Below are 25605 nucleotides of genomic sequence, written 5' to 3'. Positions count from 1 at the left end.
CAGTTAACTCTCATTACTCTCCAGAAAATGCTGTCCTGAAACAAACATATGCTTCATGTCAAATAGTCTTAGAGTGTGTTCAGACTGGTCACGAATTATCACATCCAGTTCTTAAAATGACATCTTAGCTGACCTCTTGTGGACACTTGGGGTCAGGAAATTAGTCTGTTTATTGCACTACTGTAAGAGGAAGAAATGTAGGTGTTTTACGATCTGGTTGTACCCTTGGGTTTTGTCTGGAAACTCACTCAAATCTCTTTTTAGTTTAATTTCAGGAGGTTGTCATCGAACCACAACTGTGTGTGTAGGTATAGCGAGGGATAGACATCTGAGTCTGTTAACTGAATTCCAATCTTCTCTACAGCCGGGCAATATAAATTGGAGTGTTCTGAGTGTCTCTTAAATCAGTCCTCCGGGCGATATACAAAGGAGGACTCCCTGGAAGTGTTTCACTGCCTCTTTTATGTGGCCTTGGTGTTGTTCTGCATGCTCCAATGATGCAGCTCGGATTAGCATACTGTATGTCCTGTTCTCCTTTCTTTCAACCAGTCCTGGAGGACACATTTAGCTGTCGCACAAGGGACTCGTTTGGTGTGTTCCCGTGCATTGAGTATCAATAGCAGCACTGTCTACAGTAGTAGTACACATCACATTGTTTGTGTACTTAATCATACCGCTGCCGACTAATGAGGTGAACTCCCTCTATGTGATGAACACATACCTTCCTTGGCTGCTCATTGTTCTGTGAGAATTGGATATGCAGTTTCACATGTGAAAATCTCACTTTCACATGTGGAATTGCAAGTATATGTATAGCCTAAAACCATGGTTAAAACTATAATATTGATATCATGGATGGTCAGTCCTGGCATCCATAGCGAATGGATGGATTTGAGAGTGGTTGTATCTCCAGCCCCTTCCCTCAGCTTTTTACCGAAACTGTGGCGGGGAACACTTTCTTAATGTTTCAATTAAGGATTCCGGCTTTAAACACCTTTTAATAGAGTCATAGAGTTAATATATGGTGCAATCCTCTCGTGAGTGAGTTACTTTTGTGCCATTAATGTCAAGCAAAACTTCTGAAGTCGAGAAGAGCATTCTCAGTTTTGCAAACAAAAATAATGATATTGAAAGCAAAACATGATCCCAAAAGTATTTCTAGGAAATATTTTTTTCTTTGTGAAAATAGTTTTCAGTGATTTTTGTGTATGATAATGCAGTTTAATACAAATGCTTTCCTCTTTCCTGCAATTTTCCCTATCTTTGGATACGTTACCCTGGRCTTTGCTTTCTCTGCCTTTTTTTCATTTGCAAGTTTTGGCATATTCCTTCCAGCAATGTATTAAACATTTGTATTGAACTGCATCGCACTTCTGGTTTGCTTCTGAAGCTAAGCAGGGTCTGTCCTGATCGTTCCATGAATGGGAGACCAGACGTAGCTGGAAGTGGTGAAAAATAAACGTGTCATTTATTTTGTTGCGTGACACGTCACACGTGTCTGAAAACCACGTGTCTGACTCATGTGAAAATGTTACATTTATATTATATTGTATGCATCAGTACCAGCAGCACATATTGACCTACAGTTCATCATGTTAAAGTGATTAATTCAAATAATTAAATAAGTATGATCACTTTCTCCATCCATGTAGGCCTATACAATGTTTGCAAGTTTTTTTTTTTCTTCATCTTCAAATGCATTAATGCTTTTTCCCACCATACCCCCAGCCTATTCCTGCCAATAAATAAAATGCTGCTCAGACTTCCTGCACTCTCACGATGACCCTAAAAGAGCTGACCACTATGCTGTAAATTAATACATTTTTTCTCAAATCTGCTTTGCTTTACAATAACTCTCTCCCTCTGGCTTTCTTTTGTTCCAGGGCTGTCCAACAGAGGGCAGTGTGAGATTTGACCAATCCCAGAGTAAGTTTCATCCACTTCTTTTCCTCAGACTGTATCTCTCATTGTACTGCATAGCTCCGTTCTGCTTCCAGGAAGTGCACTGCAAGGATGAAGGAGGTCGAAATAGCAAGAATCAGGGCTGTCCAGCAGGTRTCCTATATGGAAGCAGTGCAAATGGTTGAAGGAGGGAGTGGAAATGAAGAAGAAATGGAAATGGATGCCCCGCAGCCTGCAGAAACTCGTGTTCATCTGTTAACAGATCCAGAAATACTATTGTGAAGGAGGTAGATTGGTTGCGTTTATTACACAGGTGATACTGCACAGGCCAACAAACAAACAAGAAGTCAAAGACAATGGAAATAGTTGTGAATCCAGCCTAAATGTTTTTGGATCTTTTGGATCAGGATCTGTAGGGATCTGAGTAGACATTTGAATCTTACTAAAGGAGTAAAAATATATTATTATTAAAAAAAATTGGGGGGGGGGTGAATAATATGAGTATGTTTTTTCACCCTTTCCTTATTTTCTCATGTTGTTTTCTGCGTTAAAGTTTCCCAGTTTTCACCGCAGACAGTAGGTGGCGGCATGCACCTCTAACATGTGTTTGCGGACCTCCATAATACCATAGAAGAGAAGAATAAGCTCTGCTGTTGCAGAAGGCTCTAGTGATGTTTAGGGTATTTGATTGTTGAGTGTCATTTTTTCATTTAACCTTTATTTAACTAGGCAAGTCGGTTAAGAACAAATTCTTATTTACAATGACGGCCTACCCTGGCCAAACCCTAACGACGCAGGGCCAATTGTGCACCGCCCTATGGAACTCCCAGCCGGTTGTGATACAGCCTGGAATCGAACCAGGGTCTATAGTGACACTTCTAGCAATGAGTTGCAGTGCGTTAGACCGCTGCGCCACTCGGGAGCCCTCAATGATTAAGTTAATTTGTATCATTGCAGCAGCTTACTCATACAAGAAATAGGCCAATCAAATGTTACACCACTCTAACCATACATTCCAGTCAATCAGCTAAGCATTGAGAAACAATCAAAAGCAGTGAACAACAACGAAAGTGCTTATTTATGATGGAGGGCTGACATACAGTAGGCTACATGTTAGCATGGGCCGAGTTTGTGATTGCATCCGTTTGCGGCATTGACAGCTTAGGTGGAGGGGACACAAATACTGTATTCACCCACTACTCATCATCAGAGGGAAAGTTGCATGGCAACATGCAAGATTTCATCACAATTCTGTATGTGATGTAGCTACGTGGTTGATATTCCAGTAAAGTAATCATCGACAGCATCTGTTACTGTACACTTGTAGTTCTGTTCTCTGTCGGGAAAAGGACAGTGGCCTACTGTCTTTTATGTTTCCAAAGGTCATTGTTGCAGCAGTGTGTCCCTATCTGCCACTATCATCTCCTCCCTGCGATCTGTCTTCCAGCTCCACTTTCCTCACTGTGTCAACACTTCTCCTCGCTGCTATCTGTCAACTAACGGGTGTTATTTATTTCATCAGGATGTTGCGTATGTCGTAACATACAATGTTAAGTAGTACAGCATCAGCTAATGTCCCAAAATATGTTGTAATAGAAAAAGACACAGGTGTACTATAGCTCTATTTTGCTGACCATTCCTTGCTGAGGTTCACTTACACCCAGGGGTTCAGTTCAAGTGTTAACAAAAAGACATCCGCTTTGTTTTGCCCCTTGATGCATTGAACTCCCCTCCCTGCCAATGCAACTACCATTGCTAATGTTCACTTTGGAGAATTTGCCCCCAGCTTACACTTGTACACTGTGTCTGTCTGTTGTTTTGGCAGCTCCTCCGGTCCKCTCAGGTCCTCGCTGTGTGTCTGCAGTCAGAATCACCCCTCTGACAAGCATGAAAGGCTCTCCTGATCTGATTCCGTCTGCAGGTGAACACACTCATTAACTCCTCTGCCACCTCCTCCTCTTCTCTCATCTATCTTTCATCAGCCTGAACTCTAGGACACCTTCGACGCACTGGATATGCCGAGGAGGATCACTTGTTAACCATCTGCATCCATGTTAAACAACAATAATAAGCTACTATAGTGTCTCTGCCAGTGTTACAACACAGTTGTACTAATTGGATGTAGTGACTGACTCAAATCAATTTTTTGGGGGGTCACATGCACATGGTTAGCAGATGTTATTGCGAGTGTAGAGAAATGCTTAGGCTTCTAGTTCCAACAGTGCAGTAATATCTAGCAAGTAATATCTAACAATTCCACAACAAGTACCTAATACACACCAATCTAAGTAAAGGAATGGAATAAGAATATATAAATATAAATATATGGATGAGCAATGTCAGCAATGTCAGAGCTGCATAGGCTAAGATGCAACAGATAGAAATGTCCTTGTTTTTGAAAGAAAAGCATGTTTTTTTGTCCATTAAAATAACATCAAATTGATCAGAAACACTGTGTAGACATTGTTAATGTTGTAAATGACTATTGTAGCTGGAAACGGCAGATTTTTAATGGAATGTCTGCATAGGCGTGCAGAGGCCCATTATCAGCAACCATCACTCCCGTGTTCCAATGGCACGTTGTGTTAGCTAATCCAAGTGTATCATTTTAAAAGGCTAAATGATCATTAGAAAACCCTTTTGCAATTATGTTAGCACAGCTGAAAACTAGAAGGCTAGCATCCCGGAGTCGCCTCCTCACTGTTGACGTTGAGACTGATGTTTTGCGTGTACTATTTAATGAAGCTGCCAGTTGAAGACTTGTGAGGTGTCTGTTTCTCAAACTAGACACTCTAATGTACTTGTCCTCTTGCTCAGTTGTGCACCGGGGCCTCCCACTCCTCTTTCTATTCTGGTTAGAGACAGTTTGCGCAGGGTTTTCTAATGATCATTTAGCCTTTTAAGATGATACATTTGGATTAGCTAACACAACATGCCATTGGAACACAGAAGTGATGGTTGCTGATAATGGGCCTCTGTACGCCTATGTAGATATTCCATAAAGAATCAGCCGTTGCCAGCTACAATTGTCATTTACAACATTAACAATGTCTACACTGTATTTCTGATCAATTTGATGTTATTTTAATGGACAAAAAAATATATTTTTTTCCTCCAAAAACAAAGACATTTCTAAGTGACCCCAAAATGTTGAACGGTAGTGTACATATGAGATGAGTAATGCAAGATATGTAAACATGATTAAAGTGCCATTATTAAAGTGACTAGTGTTCCATTTATTAAAGTYGCCAATGATTTCAGGTCTGTATGTAGGCAGCGGCCTCTCTGTGCTAGTGATGCCTTTTTAACAGTCTGATGGCCTTGAGATAGAAGCTGTTTTTCAGTCTCTTGGTCCCAGCTTTGATGCACCTGTACTGACCTCGCCTTCTGGATGGTAGCGGGGTGAACAGGCAGTGGCTCGGGTGGTTATCGTCCTTGATACTCTTTTTGCCCTTCCTGTGACATCAGGTGCTGTAGGTGTCCTGGAGGGCAGATAGTTTGCCCCCGGTGATACGTTGTGCAGACCGCACCACCCTCTGGAGGACCCTGCGGTTGTGGGCGGTGCAGTTGCCGTACCAGGCGGAGATACAGCTCGACAGGATGCTCTCAATTGTGCATCTGTAGACATTTGTGAGGGTTTTAGGTGACAAGCCAAATGTCTTCAGCCTCCTGAGGTTGAAGAGGCACTGTTGCGCCTTCTTCACCACACTGTCTGTGTGTGTGGATCATTTCAGTTTGTCTCATGGTGTTAGCGCGTAATTAATTATATGGATGAGGGGAGTATTAAAGTGCTGGCCTGGATTTGACATTTACATTCTATTTTTATAATTTGGGGCGTGAAGTAACATGGATTCRCTCAGGACCTAAGGCAATAGAACTGTGTCTCATGGTGATTACTGAAGATCACTCTGAGAATAGAGTCAAACAATGCGTGTCTGTGAGGATGTTTCACACATCTTTTTGCCTCTGAACAATGAGTGACTGTGAAGATCCAATGAAAGTCTGGTGCTAACATCATTGTGTGTACCTGTCCTATCTATCTATAGGGCTGGACCCTACAAGGGTGTGTAAAGGGAAGGGGGTCGTGACTCTGAGGGCCACTCTGGTCCACATAGACGACGAGGACTGCGTCAGTGAAGAATCAAACGTTGACACGGCACCAAGTAAGTCAAAGAGAACGCTGAAGCGGCTCTCTAAACTCGTAGATGTTACAGCGCATGTACATATGTACAGTATATCTAATATCTCTGGTATTGTGTGGAGTTCTCCTTCGACTACAGAGTCGAGGGAAACGCCAGCATAGCTCGGTGAAAGGGACAAGTTGGAGGCCAGATGTATAGCTGGAGTAATATAGCTGATGAGGCAAACTGGAAGGAAATGTTCCCGTTAACAAAATAGCACATTGTAATATCTTGATTATGTCATAGTATGACTCACTAGCAATAATGACTATTTTGTCATTTGTTTTGCTATCTTGATGCATATGGAGGGAAATTCCCTGTTTTGCCAAGCTTTTCTGTTCACAGAAGTCTTAACATTCTTGAGATACTGTACTTCAAGTACAGCTGGACTCACTTATGCACATATTTCTGTTGTTTTGATATTAAAGTGAGATAACTTGTCACATTTGAAAGTGTATTTATATTTGGTTGCCCAGCACAACAGAGAATCGTTGACAATGATTGCTCATATTTTCCAGTGTTTTGTCAAAAAAAACTGTCGTTCGGACCTGCCCACACTGCACTTTGGAAACAGGGCCTTAATTGTGGACTTGTTTGTTGAATTCAGCACGTTACAACTGGGCTTTAAACTGGCCAAGGCTTTTGGGGAGATGCTTTAATTMTTGTTGAGACTGAATATAAAGGCCATTGGAACAATCAGCCTTTACAGACCACTGAATAGGCGCCTTGTTCTGATGACAAAGTTCACAGATTGTGGGAGAATCATTGGGTTTCTTTCTCCATGGAGATATTAGCATCTCTGTCCGGGAAAAGCGCTATAGGAAGCGTTTGGTCACCGCAGGATCAGCGGGAGATTTATTTAATTGAGGATTAATCGTTTCCTGTTTGTTGTTTGGTGTTAATCTCTGAAACGTGTTAATTGCCAAGAGACAAAGATTGCCAAGAGTACAGTGGTTTGTTTGTGTATCTTTCAGTATTGTTAGGTTTCTGGTCGTCTTGCACGGTTATTCGCTGGCCAAACTGAGATTGTTTTGGGATCATTTCAGGTGGTTGGATTGGCCAGATCAATGGAGACGGCTCTCAAATGGGATTGGCTGATGGACGCTTCCACGACATCACAGCTGATTTACCTACAGTCAACAGAACTCAAGCCCAGGTGCGTTATCATCTAAGATTTGTGTTAATTCCCCCTATTTTGGGCATTTATGGGATAATACATTTGATAATTGCATGCTTGTTTTAATGTGAATAAAATCACATTTCAGCGTGATATAAATAGCCGTATTTGGTGTATCTTTGCTGTTTATCATGTGTCAWTTGAAGTTATTGCCTAAAAGCTGTGTTTTTCTTAGCTAACCAGAATATGTTCCTGCTCAACTACTCTCAACAACTCCAGTTTATTATTATTATTATCAAAAACGTGTATATAAGAAAGGAACAAGCATCGCTCACAAGTGTTCTTCACTCATTACCAGGGAAGTTCACCTGTGAAGACAGAAGAACCCCAGATTCCTGCCTCGTTTGACATTCAGAACTATATTTTGTCCACAAAGGCCACCTCTGCCTACCCATCCACCACTAACACTGTCAACCCAAACATAGTTCTGCTACAACACAACAGAGGTAAGGACCCCTGATTCTGGGTAGTTCTGTATGTGGGTTACGGATGAAATTGCCATGAAATCTGTTGAGTGTGGACTAAATTCTGAATGTAGGTGCCTGGAATAGAGAGTCAAGTGAGACTGGCAGGAAGGCTGATTGGTCTTTTACTGTATGTTTCCCAACATGGATTGACCAGCTCAAAGCAGCTCAGACTTGACCCCTTTGATTAGCATTGTTACATTGTCCTTTGTCCATCTCGGTCCTCTCCTCACAACAGAGCAACAAAGGCAGCTTTCTAATATGGAAGGTATGCACTGGAGCGTCTTGTGTCTTGTCCACTGCTTCCTCTTCTCGATCTTAGTTCCTGCTGGCTGGCTTTAGTTTCATTACCTGATAATATGGTCGATTTTAGCTCGTTTGTTGGTTCAAAATCGCCCCTACCTGTTTCAGTCCATCTTCTTCCGTGTAGTCTCGAATGAGCAGGATCCATCTACTACCTTCACCCCTTGCTGCCTGAACAGTGCCTAAATATGTTTGCTGTCAGCCTCATGTCGGCCCAATGTGACGCATTTTCATGCTCCTGCTCTGAGATATTGGATCATTTTTCATACTTACATAAGAAGAGTACTTCATAACAATACCAAGCTATCTTATAAATTGCTGCACTTATTATATTTTTTMGGGGGGGGTTACATTTTTCATTGTAAAGCATTTTGTAATTCGTTATCTCAATTGCTGTGTGTATTTTCGTGTCATCTGTTCATAATCATGTTTTACCATTGAAATGACTGTATATRGTTTGCATAGTATGCTTGTGGATCGTATGGGGTATGTAGAGCTATTTGCCAGGGCAGATTTTGACTGGTAGGACCCACTGTAGCACTTCTCTTCCCTTTGACACAGCAATGTTGGCTTTTTCAGACCCCACCCCAGAGAGGGACAAATCGCCTGATCCGGGACCTGTAGTTGGAACAGAGAGAGAACTAAGGCAACACCCAGATATGGACGGCAAGAGGATGAGGTACTCTCAATCCCGTGTCTTGGTCCCACTGAACCAGCCCATCGTGCCAGTACGGGTAAGAAAACAATATGAAGTTACTGTATAAAGAGAGGACAGTAGCATGCCTGGTCCCAGATCTGTTTGAGCTGTATAGCCAACTCCTATGGTCGTATACAGCACAAACAGATCTGGAATCAGGCTAAGAAGACACACCTATGAGTGTACAGTCCAGATGTTATGAGTTGTGTGTAAAGTGTAAGTCCCTTTTTTTTTCTTGTGCCTTTTAAAAATAATCTGTAGCCTTTTAATTTTTWWAAAATGTAACCTTTATTTAACTAGGCAAGTCAGGTAAGAACAAATTCTTATTTACAATAACGSCCTATCCCGGCCAAACCCTAACCCGGATGATGCTGGGCCAATTGTGCAGCGCCCTATGGGACTCCCAATCACGGCCGGTTGTGATACAGCCTGAAATCAAACCAGGGTCTGTAGTGACGCCTCCAGCACTGAACTGCAGTGCCTTAGACCGCTGCGCCACTCGGAAGCCCCCTTCACAGGGCATTTTTCATTTAATGCTTAGGTAGGGAGTACAGTGGTGAAAAAACGATATGCCTCACTGCCAAATGCCAATCCATTTATATATTTTTGTCAGAACCCCTGTTTGTTTTTAAATATGATAAATAACATGAATATGTTTTTTTCCAGAACACAGATAAGTCCAAGGACTGGTACAAGAACATGTTTAAACAGATACACAGAATTCCAGGTAAGGGGATCATAKCAAAAATCGGACTCCCTGTTCTCATGTGTGTGTTTTGATTTGATGTAGACCCCACGTGTCTGTTGTTTCCGTCAAGCCCGTTGTCTTTGTGAGTCTGCGAGTGTGTTCGTTGTTGTCACGTTGTGTGTTTTTTTTGTCTCCGTCGCCTCGCTCAGAACCTGTTGAGGAAAACCCATATCGCCCCACCTACATATTCCCTGAATCCTATGATCCTAGGCAGATGAAAACAACAGGTACCCGATAGCAATCATGGCTCCACTTCCTGACTTTACTAATCATGTATAATCCCTTCATTATAATGCCCTTATGACTGTGTTGACTCTCCTTTTGTTTGATAGACTTGAAAACGGGTCAGTAATTGGACCACTGGTTTGCTCAGTAAAACTAAGAGTGAGATTAATACAAGACTACGCCATGAATACACTTGAACTAATGTTTAACATGAATACCGTTTTGCACGACCTAATTCACGGACCATATATTGTAAGCTCTGCTCATCTTTTAATATGAATATATTCATGAACAGACATTTCATCAGCGATCAAAAGACGCAGTACTGGAGATAGATTGGGAACGTTTGAGACACTAGATCAGGGATGGGCAACTGGCAGCCCTTTTTGTAGGCCCGTGGATCAATTTAAAATGGAACTCAATCAGGGTCCCGACTTACTGTTGAGAGTTAGAATCGTAGAATACGCAAGGTGCAATTTCAAAATCTGGTTGTGCATCAGCAGTTGTTCTCGTGGTTTGTTAGTCAATGACAGACGTTCGATAAGCCCATGCCAGCGATTGTTTTATGTATTGGTAAGCTAGTCTTTAGTCTAGCCAGCTATCTAAACTTGTAGTAATCATGGTCAAATGATGGACCGGGTGGGGGGGGCATTGGTTTGTATGTCACTTTCACTCAGATATCATATTAACATGTTATAAGTCAAGGCAAAATGTGTAGAATTGCAGGAAATTAGCTGTAAAACTGCAATTTTTCTCTCTGCCCCATGGAAAAATCTGTAGAATCGCAAAATTGCTAAATTTTCTCTAAGCCCCATTGCAAAATGTGTAGAATTGCAGGAAAGCAATTCTAAAACGTCATATTTTTCTCTCCACTGTTAAGAGGAGAGAAAAACCAAAATGTGCTTAGGGCCCCCAAAAGCCTAAGGCAGGCTCTGACTGCATGTGTAGGTAAGGATGTGGGTACGCAGAACCGCGAGCCACTGCGGCCCCTCATGATGAGTTCAGATTTTATGTGGCCCCTACCCCCAATAAAGTTTCCCATCCCTGCACTAGATGGTGCTCAAGTGCTATGTATTACAACAACCAAGCATGACAGAGAGGCTCTGTATGTACTATCCAGGCGGTAGTAGATCACACTGTCTGTGTTCCATGTACAGTATATCAGCATTTTTACACTACACTAAGTTGTAAACCGGTCTAGTTGGTGCAAAGCCCTCTATTTGTGTGTGCATGTGTATTCACTTATTCTGTATTGACCCACTGAAATAATAGTTATTAACCTGTTTGTACTATCTAACAGTTGACAGTTGTTTTTAAATCATGAATGCCAAGCATGTCTAATGTAGGCCTACATCACCTTGCATGCAGTTTTGTACAGTATACACTGAGCATACAAAACATTAGGAACGGCTAATGTTCATAGATCAGTCCATGGTCAGTCCATGGTCAGTCCATGACATAGACTGACCAGGTGAAAGCTATGATGCCTTATTGTTGTCGCTTGTTAAATCTACATCAATCAGTGTCGATGAAGTGGAGACATGGATTGTGTACGTTTGCCATTCCGTGGGTGAATGGGTAAGACAAAAAAAATGTAATTGCCTTTGAACGAGGTATGGAAGTAGGTGCTAGGTGCACCGGTTTGTGTCAAGACCTGCAACGCTGCTGGGTTTTTCATGCTCAACAGTTTCCCATGTGTATCAAGAATGGTCCACCACCCAAAGGACATTCAGCTAACTTGACACAACTGTGGGAAGCGTTGGAGTCAACATAGGCCGGCATCCCYACTCAGTATTAGGAAAGTGTTCCTAATGTTTGGTGTACTCAGTGTATATGCTCTGTACAGATCTACTTATTTTCCCTTTGTTTCTGCTCATGTATACCGTACCACTGTTACAATAGACTGGGATCCCCAGGGGTCTGATACCGTACCACTGTTACAATAGCGTACCGTACTGATACCGTACCACTGCTTCCAAGCAACCTGATGTCTGGTTATTTACTGAGTCAATCAATTTATCAATCGAATAATTGATCAAAGAAAGTGTGTACGAAAATTGGACGCTATTCCAAGATTTCCAAGAACAGCATTACTTATTCATGATGATATGTCAATGCGTCTTCCAAAGTGCTTTGTCTGACAGCCTCTGAAAAGCACTCTGTTTACAGTGTGTTTGAAGAAGTGTAATAGCTGACCTGATGGAGTTAAGGGCATACTGTACTGTGCACTAACAGAGGAGGAAGAGACGCGTACTGTGCCCTTTGAAGAGCTGTACCCGGCCTTACAGCCTTATATTTGGATGTATTACATACGGCTCTGGCTGTACCCTGCGTTACAGCAGAAATGTATGGAATACATACAGTTGAAGTCGGAAGTTTACATACACTTAGGTTTGAGTGATTAAAACTCGTTTGACAACCACTCCACAAATTTCTTGTCAACAAACTATAGTATGTCAGCATAATGTATTTGAATTAACAATGAATATTGATTTTCAGGTATCGTGATTAGATGTTTTTAAAAACTATACCCCCCCCCCGGAAAGCTATTGTTGTAGATGTCTTTTTGGTTTAAAAACATTTAATTGCTATTATTAATCTCACTTTTGTTTTAGATATCTTCGACGATGCGTTAAGGAGTCCGTCTTGAGCAGTTGATTAACGTAGTAAACACATACTTGACTTTGCCGTTCCACAAGTGCACTGCTTGTAACATTGCTATAGTAAGCAGTTCCCAGAATTCTGTCGTTTATAGTGTGGCACTGCTGCTATCAAAGCGACCTCTACTGGTTGTACTGAGGATCTTAATATGTAGCACCACTACATCAAGCCTATTAACAGACAATAGATGGGGTCACCCACCCTTGGTTAACATTGCATAGCATAGACGTGTACAAGTGGAACTGCCAGTGGAGCAGGCTAGTATGTGCATGTTTATAGTCTATCTATAATAATGGTGTTTCTCTCTGTTGCAGATGAGGGTCACTCGCCCTGTGGTTATGTGGAAGATGGTGCGTTTTGTCATCCCCTTAGATTCAGAAATGAATCATAAGAATTGATTTAACTTGTATGGCGCTTTTTATTACAGAAAAGAATCTCAAAGTGCATGAATAAAAAGCCAAGAACAAACAAACGCCACATTTAAATTGAGATGGTAGAGATTGAGATTGAATGTCTCTTCATGACTTTGGATGAAAGACTGGGAGTCGAGGCAATTTGGATTGGATATTCTATTATATAAATATATATATAACAGAATATCTATAATGTGATCTCAATAGKGTGGTTTTTGGATCTTGTTTAAATTTGGCTGTACAATCAAATTGTGAGGACGAGCCSCTACACGAACACTTTAGACACTGAGAAAGATTTCAATGTATTTCAGTTTAAGCAAAACATTACAAGCCGCTTTCATAGCCGGGTCTGGTGTTCTTGTGTGTTTATTTTCAGTGAAAGCGGTCCCACGGTCAAAAGGTGCTGCTGAAGTTGACCATAGGTCGTCTATGCCTGTGCCAACACGGTCCTCCTCCCTCAAACCTGCCAAAAGGTAAGTCCTTTCCTATTGCRGCTCCTTTAAATATGGACAGGAGTATAGTGTGTCCTCGAAGACCTCTTAACCCAATGAACTTACTTAAATGAATATAATCGTATACCTCTTATTGTATCTCATTACAGTCCCTCATCTAAAAGTGCTACCAAAAACGCATCCCCTTGTGAACAGCTCGGCCTTTGCCGACGATAAGCAGTTTGATCCATAAGTAATGGGGGTAACAGCCTCCTGAAGCCCCCCCAAAAAGTGTAGATTAATTTTATTTCTTTTATTACATTGTTACATAACATACAGTAAGTGTTTGGGGTATAAAAAAAATCATTTAACCAAGAAAACAATGTGAAAAAATATTGTTATTTCTCTTTTATTGTAAGTGCAAAATTAGGACGTAAATATGAAAACCGTGACATTACAGTCAATGGGTACAGGAGATGAAAAACATAGTGTGTCCTCCACAGAGGACATTTCTTGATAAGCTCTTATTTAGCTCTTATTTAATGTGATCAAAATTATTACACAGTCCTGACAACTCACTTAACTATTCCTGAGATATTCACTTACTAGAAACCATTTGAATATCAAAAAAGTATCKTTAATAATTACACACACTTCTTTTCAAATGTCCATAAAATGTGCTAATTTTGACGGCAGACATTTCTTTTAACAACCAGGACGATAAAGTTGTCCCTCTCAAAGGGACAACAGGACTTAACACAGTGGCTTGCATGTCCTKAGAGATACGGACCAAGAACTGATGTCCACTAGACAGGAAAACATTTTATTGCTGGGTCTCAGTGTGATAGAAAGCATTTGTTTCCGTAAAAGTATTTAATGCAACACTAGGGCCAGTTGTTTACATCTGAAAAACAACCAGAAAAATCTGCAAATGCATCCAACAAGTTTGTAGAGTCACAACCTTGATGTAATCATTGCAAACTAGGATTATGGGACCAAATAGTAAACTTTTGACTACTTTAATCCACATAAGTGAATTTCTCCCAATACTTTTGGTCCCCTAAATTGCGGGGACTATGTACAYAAAGTGCTGTAATTTCTAAGCAGTTCACCCGATATGGATGAAAATACCCTCAAATGAAAGCTGACAGTCTGCACTTTAACCTCATAGTCATTGTATCATTTCAAATCCAGAGTACAGAGCTAAAACCCACAACAAAATTGTCACTATCCCAGTACTTTTGGAGCTCACTGTATATTCTGAAGCAAATTCATTAACCACACTTTTTATATATATATATATATATATATATTTTTTTTTTTAAATATTTATTTAACTAGAACAAGAACAAATTCTTATTTACAATGATGGCCTACCGGGGAACAGTGGGTTACCTGCCTTGTTCAGGAGCAAAACAACAGATTTTTACCTTGTCAGCTCAGGGATTCGATCCAGCAACCTTTCAGTTACTGGCCCAACACTCTAACTACTAGGCTATCTGCCACCCCTACCTTGTGGTCTATTCTCTCAGGAAATGCAGCTAGGGTCTTTATTTCAATCTAGTTAGCTAGCATGATTTGATTCGTGCCTTGACATGACCATACATTTGATTCTTTATTAAATAATCTCTTACAACAGCTCTGATGGAGAGAGCGCGAGAGAGAGAAAGAGAGAGGGAGACTAAAAGAGATGGAGAGTGGGAGGGGCACGAGCTTTACTGTACAGGAAAACACTGTTGATGATGGAGCTGTCACCCAAAAAACTAGCCCCAGCTAGTTGCCATGGAGACTGCTTGACTTAATAGGGATTTGCTCTCTCCTCCCCTCCCCCCTACAGGAACGACTGGGAGCCCCCTGARAAAAAGGTAGACACCAGGAAGTACCGTGCCGAGCCCAAGAGCATCTTCGAGTACGAGCCAGGAAAATCGTCGGTGCTGAAACTGGAAAGAAAGGTACGACAGCCATGCTCCCAATGCCACGCGTGTGATTCTGTGTTTGCCTCTGCAGTCTCTATTCTACGCATGTTGTGTAAGCTGTTTCCCTCTAAGAGCTTAGGTGGCTGCTTCACTAACTAGGGCAGCTCTAGTAGGTAACGTACGTATGTGTAGACTGAATTGCCATGTGTACAACATTGCTAAAGGAGGATACTATTACAATGACAGATGACCTAGCTGGTGGTGTGGAGGTATCACTTACAAGCCTTGGCCATTGTCTTGCAGTGTTTCAACAGCAAAAATTGTCTTGAATCTTCTTGAAAATAAGTCTGACACAGTACACAGTTTATGGACAAAAAATGCTATGGATATTTTTCATTATCTTTGACAGTATGAATACCTGTAGATCAGTGTCCCAATACAGTGTATGCCACCCGGGTTCAACTGAAAGGACTAAATCCGGGTGGCATTAATGGCACACTGTGATAGGGGCATTAAAGGCCCACTGTGATAGGGGCATTAATGACCCACTGTGATAGGGGCATTAAAGACCCACTGTGATAGGGGCATTAATGGGCCCAACTGTGATAGGGGCATTAATGACCCACTGTGATAGGGGCATTAATGGCCCACTGTGATAGAGGCATTAATGGCCCACTGTGATAGGGGCATTAAAGGCCCACTGATATTTACAGTCAATTTTTTTCCGATGACATACACCCATTGATTCTTAAACAGTATCACTTATTAATGTCTCATGAGATTCATTAGTGAGTGGGCCTTTAAACAAATGCTGCATATGGGTTTTAGCTGACAGTTGGTTTAGTTGATAGCCTCTTTGTGTGGCTCATACAGAAGAGAACAGAGATGCTTCTCTACAGTACAATAGTTATTTGATTATATCATAATGTAATCATTGTTTGTCTGGAGCTCAGTTATGGTGAGCTGTTATGCGTTAGGACCCATCCCCCAAGATCAAGGCCTTGCTAATGCTTTCCACCATTGTCAGACAGACACTGTATGTGACGTGACAATTTCTTTAATTACAGGACACGGTCTGTGGTTCTGTGTCAGGTTCCTGGCAGCATTAGCKGAAGGCTATTCGGTCTCTTATTTTCATCTAGCCTAGTATATCTGTTGTTCTGTGAATTATGGTCTTCCTTATTGCCATTGTGGCTCGATGATTGAAATATACTATACATAAACATGTTAGGAGATACATTCACATTCTAAGAAGTAGAATAATACGATTTCAGTAGGGATACAATCATAAGAAGCAGATGGGACCTATGAAAGCACACGTCTGTGTCTTCTCTTACACATGTGCACAGACTGCACACTGTGGTCGAGTACGATTCTGACGACTGCTTAATATGATTTGCTGATGTCACACGTAATATGCGTTCTACGTCTTTATACGTTTGAGAAATGTCCACTTGTTTTTCCGCCTTGGACAACTCACCTGTCATAAAGACCAATCTCCAGGAATTCCTTTGGATTAGGAAATGTTTTGTTTAGAAATTCAGCATGTCAGGAATGTGGGAGTGTTGTCTGGATCACGTCAAGAATGTGTCAAAGCCTCACTGCCTGTGTCTGTAAATTCTGTGCTGTCTGAACTGTCTTCTCTGTGTCTTTCTCCTCTCCTTGTTGCCATGCCCCTGTAGACTCAGCACATTAGCCCAGAAGATGTAGATATAGAGAATGAGCCTTGGTATAGATTCTTTTCAGAGATGCAGTTTGATAAAGCGGTAAGTGGTCGCTGTCTTAAAGTGACAGTGTATTTAAACGATGCATGTGGTAATAACATCCATGTTTAAATGCCTAAACAAACTACTGAACAAAAATATAAAAGCAACGTGCAACAATTTCAACGATTTTACTGAGTTACAGTTCATATAAGGAAATCAATCAATTGAAAATAAATTAATAAGGACCCAATCTATGGATTTCACTTGACTGGACAGGGGTGCAGCCATGGGTGCGCCTGGGAGGGCATAAGCCCACCCACTGGGGAGCCAGGCCCAGCCAAACATAATTATTTTTTCCCGACAAAAGGGCTTTATTACGGACAGAAATGCTCCTCAATTTCATCAGCTGTCTGGGTGGCTGGTCTCAGATGATCCCGCAGGTGAAGAAGCCGGATGTGAAGGTCCTGGGCTGGCGTGGTTACACATGGTCTGCGGTTGGACGCACTGCAAAATTCTCTAAAATTATGTTGGAGGCGGCTTATGGTAGAGAAATTAGCATTAAATTATCTGGCAACAGCTCTGTTGGACATTCCTGCAGTCAGCATGCTAATTGTACGCTCCCTCAACACTTGAGACATCTGTGGCATTGTGTTGTGTGACAAAACTGCACATTTTAGAGTGGCCTTTTATTGTCCCCAGCACAAGATGGAAAAATGCTCACTAACAGGGATGTAAGCAAATTTGTGCACYAAATTGAAGAGAAATAAGCTTTTTGTGCGTTTGGAAGATTTCTGGGATCTCTTATTTCAGCTCGTGAAACATGGGACCAACACTTTACATGTTGCGTTTATATTTTTGTTCAGKATATGTCTGTCTGTAAGGACTACTCCAACAACTTTACCTCACATCTGCAAACSTTTACTGAATATAAACAAACTGTTATCCCCTCCTAAAAATCTCGCAATGCGACCTTACCTTGAGTAATTTGCCTGCGATCACTTTTCCCAGCTCTATAGTTACTCAATGAACTCTAGATATAGCTCTGTCATTGTATATACAACGCATTTTTCTTTCTACTCTCAGTCAGAAGTGTGACAGACAAGTGGGTCTGTGGCAAAGCAACGCAGTTCATGGCTATTAGGTTGTTTGCAATGCTCATGCCATCATCGCTATCATTGCTTGTTATTTTATTTTGCACGTTCTATATGTTCTGTGTCAACTCCCATCTTTTGACTTCAGTAACACCCGAAAGTGGGCTGTCTTTGTAAAATGCTGTTCTACTTTCATCCTGTAAATATTGGCACCTGCTCTTCATCTGTGAGGCTTGCTGAGTTTGGATTGTAACTTAGCTATATCAACTATGTTGGCAGCTGAACATTGTATGACGACCTAACAGTAGACATGGGCCTTATCCGGTGATTTGATGATTTGCAATTTTACACATTGTCCATTTGCGAGGCTAATTATATATCCAATACAATTCGGGTTAGGTGTCCTACTGCCACTGTATATGATAAGGAAGAATACATGTAAGTGATAAATCCCACAGCTGTTATGGCTGTATCAGGCAGAAAGCCATCTTTGCATTTTGTCCCTTACAACAGGATCCTCCCGGCTATGCCAACACTGGCACCATGCCCTCTGTACCATGTCATTAACTCAGCACCCATGTGGAACTTTTGTGTTTGCATTGATGGGAACCCTACAAATGGGTACACATAGCAAACGCCAGAGTCCTGGGCATGGTGATTCAACTGTGGWAACACCCTCAGATCAAAACTGTTATACCCTTTTCATACTTACATGCTGACCCGAACTGTATTGTGCTGGCTCTGATATTTTCCTTTCACYTGGTCCTTTCCAGTACAGTGTCWYACAACTATACAGTAGTAGTATATAAAACCAGGCCAGCACAAAATGGCTTGGCTCAGCCCTATAGCCTGAAAAGGGTCCAACAGTACCCATGCAAGCATTACACGACAGCCCCTATTGAATCAGGAGTGCTGTCTAGACTGGTAAATTTACTATAGTAACTTTTCCAAGGGAGGGCATGTTGTCAAGGTTGATTCAGAAGTTTGAGATACGGTGGGTGGCTTTGATAAATACCGGTAGGCTACATGCCTCGGGCATCAGTTGGCACCAGACAAGTATTCAGACTCACTGGCTGCCACAAACAGATGTTCCGTCTCCTTGCCGTCTGCTCAGTCAGTCAGTCAGTCAGTCAGGGCCAACCTCCACCTTGGAGTCTGCCTGGAAACCACACCTTCTCCTCTTCCCAACCTTCTCTTTGAGTCACAGTGGCATCCATGGAAAGTCTTGTCCGTCTCAGACTCCAGCAACTCCTGTCCGGCGACTCCTGGTTGGTTATATMAGGGTTAGGAGTGGGTAGTACTAGAAACTTTGGCCTCCAAGCGAGATGTCTCAGGGCGCGTGGATGGTTGCCAGGTTAGCTCAATTTGATGATCTACTGACTCAACGCTCCAGATACACCTGGTATTTCACCCTCAAGGGGTGGGCTAGACACCTTGGCACATTGGGTTTAAATTGGCATATCTCGTCTGGATTATGGCGACTCAATCTATGAGTTCTTAGAGTGCTCATGGGATGATGGCTCCTTCTTGGAAGGTCTAGCTAGTCTAGACTCCATGTAACACATGATGATCAACCTAAGGAGGAAACCTGAGTATTCTTTCACAATATTTGTTCTTAATATTTTTCCCAAAGTTAAGTCCAAGAGCTGAATGGTTTCTTGACAGCATAATYATCTAACAATAGATAAAGTGAATTTTTTTGTAGGACATTGTCTTATAATCACAATCCCTGTTGCTCCAAAAGCCTGGTCATAACCAGTATGGCTGGGAATTGCCAGGGACCTGATGAGCCGACATTATCACGATACTTAGGTGCCGATACGATATGTATTGCGATTCTCGTGATTCTATACTGAACAAATATATAAAACGCGACGTGAAACAATTTTTTGTGTGTATAAAAAATGTCAGGGATGTTTTATTTCAGCTCATGAAACATGGGGCCAACACTTTACATGTTACGTTTATATTTTTGTTCAGTTTATATGTATTGTGATTCGATACTGTGATTTTATTGCGATTCGATGTTCCAAACAAACGTTGAAAACAAATTGGCTCCCTATTTAAAAAGAAGATGGAGAACAAGCTATGACGGAAAAATACTGGAATTTTGGTACAGGTTACAGCAAACTAGCGCAAAAAGAAAATTGAAATATTGTCAAAACGACACGATATACCGTCAAAAATATTATCCCGATATGTATCTGTATCGATTTCTTCCCCCATCACTAATAACCAGATAGATGCAGTGATATTATTGTTTAATCACATCAATCATTAATATTATTGTTTAATCACATTAACCATTAATACATCTCAAAGGTCACAACTTATGTATGAGGTCACAGTCAGGGGTCTGGACATTCGTATGATCACAGTTACATTCAATCACAGCTCCGTGGATATACAAGGCGGAACGGAAGCCAAAATGCCATACATATTTACGGTTAGGAAGAACATTTTGGCCTTCTGTGTTCCGACTGAGTGACTCCGTCAGTGACTAGTCTGTCTAGTGAACGCTGTCACTGAGGGGGCAGCTGCATGTGGGACCACTGATAAAGTGTCTGACTCTAACCACAGTCTTTGCACTGAGTCATACCCTGACTGATGGGCTGCGTCCCAAATGACACCCTATTCCCCATATAGTGCACTACTTTGGACCAGGGCCCTATAGACCCTGTCTCTTATACACATCTAGATGTGTATAAGAGACAGCATTAATACATCTCAAAGGTCACAACTTATGTATGAGGTCACAGTCAGGGGTCTGGACATTCGTATGATCACAGTTACGTTCAATCACAGCTCTGTGGATATACAAGGCGGAACGGAAGCCAAAATGCCATACATATTTACGGTTAGGAAGAACATTTTGGCCTTCTGTGTTCCGACTGAGTGACTCCGTCAGTGACTAGTCTGTCTAGTGAACGCTGTCACTGAGGGGGCAGCTGCATGTGGGACCACTGATAAAGTGTCTGACTCTGACCACTGTGAGTCATACTCTGAGTCATACTCAGTCCCAAATGACACCCTATTCCCCATATAGTGCACTACTTTGGACCAGGGCCCTATAGACCCAGGTGGAAAGTAGTGCACTATAATGGGAATAGGGTGCCATTCCATTATGATACTCCATCACAACCTTAATGTTCGCCCGGAAGTAACCCATAATCCCATCAGCTCATTGTGTTTTCATATATGACCTCTGTTATATACCTAAGCAATAAGGCARGAGAGGGTGTGGTATATGGCCAATATACCACGGCTAAGGGCTGTTCTTAGGCTCAACGGCTGGATACAGAGGTGCCTTATTGCTATTATAAACTGGTTACCAACGTATTATTTTTACGTAAACAGTAAAAATAATTGTTTGGTCATACCCGTGGTATACGGTCTGATATACCACGGCTTTCAGCCAATCAGCATTCAGGGTTCGAGCCACCCGGTTCATAATGAACCTTTATCTCTAAGCACTTTATGTGGAGAGGGTTAAGGATACAGCTGTAACAACATGCTAGGGGAGCCAGTGTTTTTATAAGAACTTGTCTAAATGAGGATTCACTTTTCGAAGGAAAGGCTCCCATTACATAGTGATACACTCATGATTCCTATTTTTGAATGTAAATAAACAAAGCCCATAGCACCTCAACCTGCAATGTTGGCCTATATATATCCCCCACCAGCAAAGTAGTACATTTCTTTGAGTCATCACAGACACCTGTTTGGAAACAGGCGTATGAAATTGGGCAAACAATGTTAAAACAGTGTTCCTCTGACGCGCCAGGGGAAAGGAATTCACGGTACCTTCATTCACCCAGATTGGTAAACCGCTTCTAAAATGATGTGTCCCATAATTTCCATTGAAARCACACATTACACAAAGAGACGTCAGATGTCTGCAATATCTGTCCAAAATCAATGTTTGACTTCAGGGATCTTGGCATGCTAGTGACAGTTGTTCATGCACATGAACTTTCCATCTTCAGTGGCGTTCTTTTGTAGTCCACTTTTTATGGAATGTTTCTGATTTGAAGGGTTAATCATATTTGGCATCCAACATATGGGTGAACCTTTGCAAAGCATGTCTGTTTCTGTTCAACGTTTTATTGTTCTGTCAACCTGCCCATAGACTATACTGTATCAGTGCCGTTTAAGATGAGGGAGGACGATACTATTTTTAATGAGCATGACCTTATTTCTATTACAGCATATTGGATGACTGTCATTCATAATCCATTTACCCATCTAAATGTAACYTCGATAGGTTTAGGCTACTACACGATACTCTAATTTTCCCTATACCCGTCATACGTTGCTACAACCTAGCCTATGAATGAAAGATCCATTATTTTGAAATCAAGGTGACAGACAGTGACACATTCAATACTGCCTTGCACACCTTTGCCTGCATCTAGCTGATCTAGGGTGTAATCATTAGTCCAACAGTTGCAAACAAGAGTTTCTATTGGACAAATTCTGCTATATTTATTCTCGCTTCGTTCCGTTTGCTTCCATTTAATGACAAGTTTTTCAACAGAATCGGCAGAATGAATACACCCCTGATCACACATAAACACAGTTCACTTTCATAGCAGCCACATACAAACAGCATGATCACTTTGCTCGTTAATTCCTTCTCGCATCTACGCGCTCTCCTCCTCTCACCTTCTCTCTTCGCTTGTGGACTTCAGTGTACAACACATCAGCTGTCTGTGACCAGGCGAAAAAAAACYTTCAAAGCCAAACCTTCAAATCATAACCGCTAACCGCTACACACAGCCTACATCATCGTCACCATATTAGCTAACATCATAGTCAACATAGCTGCTAGAACTAATGCATTAGTAAACCCGCTACAATCATGCAGTACTGTGTACAGTCAGCAAGCAGTTTAGCAGTTACACAGGCAGGTCCCGGTGGCAATGAATTAATAAAAACAAAAGCTTACCTTGACATGGAAAAGTTCCAGTGCTGGATAGCCAGAGCCAGCTAGTTAACATGGCATCTCTCTCTGTTTGAGCCGGGTGTTTGAGTAGGGTAAACTAGCTAGCTGTATTCACTAGCTAAAACGTGAAAGAGAAAGTGAAATATAGCTATCTCTCTCTCTCTCTCTCTTGTTTCTCCTTCATTTTTTAAGAAATTAATTTGTTTAAAACTGTTCAACTATTGTCTTTCTCTCTCTGAGTCAACTACTCACCATATTTTATGCGCTGCAGTGCTAGCTAGCTGTAGCTTATGCTTTCAGTACTAGGTGGACAAAATATCAGTTCATGCTGCAAGAGCTCTGCTAGGTTGGAGGACATCCTCTGGAAGTTGTCAAAATTACTGTGGAAGTCTATGGATGGGGTTGAGAACCATGAGCCTCCAAGGTTTTGTATTGAAGTCAATGTACCCACAGGAGGATGGAAACTAGCTGTTCTCAGGCTTCACCCGGTGCTACCCTACAGAGTGCTGTTGAGGCTACTGCAGACTTTCATTGCAAAACAGTGTGTTTTATTCAATTATTTGGTTCGTGAATATATTTACTATAGATTTATCTAAAAAGGATAACTTTTTAAAAGTTGTTCTATGCAGAAATCTCTACACCATTTCCTGGTTGCTATAACTCGAATAGTTTGCCTAATTTCAGTTTATGTGACAAAATAAGCTAGTATAGTGGAGAGAATCACTGCTGTGAAATACATTTCCCATAACGAAAAATATTGTTTCAGCTGTTTGAAGCTGGTGTAACACCGAAAGTAGAAGACCCAAAAACCAAACATATAAATAGCACATATTGAACAGATCTACCGCTTCTTAGACTTACTTTCACATGGAATTATAGATCTGTAACTCACATTTCTATGTGAATTTGGTCGGGTTGCCCAAAAAGTTACATATTACACTTTAATGTTTCAATATTTAAAATTTTCTGAAATTCACTGAGGAGTATGGCCTTCCCCTTGCTCCTCTGAGGAGCCTCCACTGGTATCTATACATCTAACGTACATTGCTGAGAATCCCCAGGCTTGTAAATCTCTTGTAAATAATCAGAATGAGATCTACTTCTTTTAGTTCAGATAAGCCTCTCACCTCTATTTCCTGTTTATTTTCCATCAGAGCAGCGTAATGTCAGCTCAATTAACCACAAGTAGCACGAGAAACCATTCATTTCATCCCGTGTTGAGAGGGACTTGGAGTTCAGTCAGCAGACCTGGGTTCAATTTGAGCGCTTACTTTAGCCTGCTTGGAGTGCCAGATGGGTGTGGAATGCAGTTTTGCAGCTATTCTATTGGCTCCATTGTGCCAGGCAAGCTTAATCAAGTCCAGCTAAAGTATTTGAAATGATTATCAATACTGTTTGAACCCAATTCTGTCAGACAGAGAGGTATATAAGGACAAGAAAGTGAGAAGACAGACAATTCTGTGGCAGTGGCATGTTCTCGAAGAGGGGGTGAAGTGCCCGTGGAACATTTGGCTTTATAAATAGATTAGTCTATAGACCTTCCAGGCTGAATGCTGGTCTTATAAAGATAGGCATTCATTTTGAAAGGTTATTAATGATCCTCCTCCCCTGGCAACCAGAGGGAATGAATGTTGTGGGAAATAAGCCTGTGCCGTATGCTACTGGTCTGGTCGTCTGTTTGAGATGGGGCGGGTGTGAAGACGTGTGGTGTTATGAGAAGGACCAGGCTGGCGCTTGGGATTGTGCAATCTCATTTGCAAACAACACTTGTGCTTTTATTCATAGCCCGCATGTCATGTCTGTTATTTTGACACTCTGTGACGTCGCATGGAGAAAAGCAACAGAAACAGTGGGCTAAAATTAGCGAGCTCTAAACCATTCAAAATGCTAGCGGGTGCTACCCCCCCCCCCCCACCGAATGGCTCTCCCTGTGTTTTGTGGTTAGTAACCTCCCCAGAATAACATCAAATAAAATAACGTGTGTTGTTAGCTCGCACGGCGCAGTCCTATAAACACCCCTTCCTTGTTTGTTTATGTATGTATGCTTATACTATATGTCATTGTGTTGGTTTTACTTTATTTGTGTGTTATTGTAAATGTCTGACACCGTTTCTAATTGCTTTTACTGTATTCAGGAATTGTTGTTATTTGCATTATACTGTGACGATATTTGTGTGTGTGTGTTTCTGTGTGTATGTGTGTGCACAAGTGTGTGTAATTTGGCCTGCTTGCACCACCAGCTGGTTAATTGTCCCCCGGTCTGGTCCAGTGGTAATGAGAGTGACTCAATACCAGACAAAAGAGAGGCCCTCTGTGAGAGACACCAGCCTATTGGCTGAGCCGAGTAAGAGCCCCCTCCACGCATGGGCCCCCTCCCCTGACCGATGCACGCCCACCCCCCTGCACCCCTCCTCACTGCCGCTTGTTCTCCAACTTGCATGCCGGCCAAAACACACGCTTGCGCCTCCATGTAAAAGCTTCGTCCAGCAGAGCTAAGAATCCCAGGCGTTGGAGAGACTACAGACAGACACAGGAGAGCGAGAGAAGAGAACCTCACGACAGCTAATGCTCCTGCATCTGTTCTAGCTGGAAGAGACCTTCCTGTGGATTTATCAATGACTTCTTTGTTTGGTCTGTTGCAGAGTGCCCCCTCTTTTAGCCCCCTGGAAACACCCGCCGAACTACAGCAGTAGTAAGTCCATGCTTCTCTTACCTCTATGCTTCTGTCTTATGCTTATCCATTCC

The 25605-nt window shown here is 41.7% G+C and overlaps 1 protein-coding gene across 1 annotated transcript in view; it reads left to right on the top strand.

Moving 5' to 3' along the window:
* The window catches only part of LOC111951617 (sorbin and SH3 domain-containing protein 1), a 73577-nt gene that overhangs the window by 13075 nt on the left and 34897 nt on the right, over positions 1-25605 (top strand). Inside the window, 13 exon segments of the mRNA XM_070434876.1 lie at positions 1884-1926; positions 3728-3823; positions 5949-6065; positions 7130-7239; positions 7559-7706; positions 8607-8761; positions 9391-9451; positions 9622-9699; positions 12673-12708; positions 13148-13244; positions 15040-15154; positions 16801-16884; positions 25503-25552. Of these exon segments, the coding sequence (XP_070290977.1) occupies positions 3790-3823; positions 5949-6065; positions 7130-7239; positions 7559-7706; positions 8607-8761; positions 9391-9451; positions 9622-9699; positions 12673-12708; positions 13148-13244; positions 15040-15154; positions 16801-16884; positions 25503-25552 (1085 nt within the window). The 5' untranslated portion in view covers positions 1884-1926; positions 3728-3789.

The sequence above is a fragment of the Salvelinus sp. IW2-2015 genome, linkage group LG25 (genome assembly GCF_002910315.2).
Source record: "Salvelinus sp. IW2-2015 linkage group LG25, ASM291031v2, whole genome shotgun sequence".
Taxonomy (NCBI): Eukaryota; Metazoa; Chordata; class Actinopteri; order Salmoniformes; family Salmonidae; genus Salvelinus; species Salvelinus sp. IW2-2015.
Note: the sequence above shows the minus strand (reverse complement) of the source record. Positions and strands in the feature narration are given on the sequence as shown.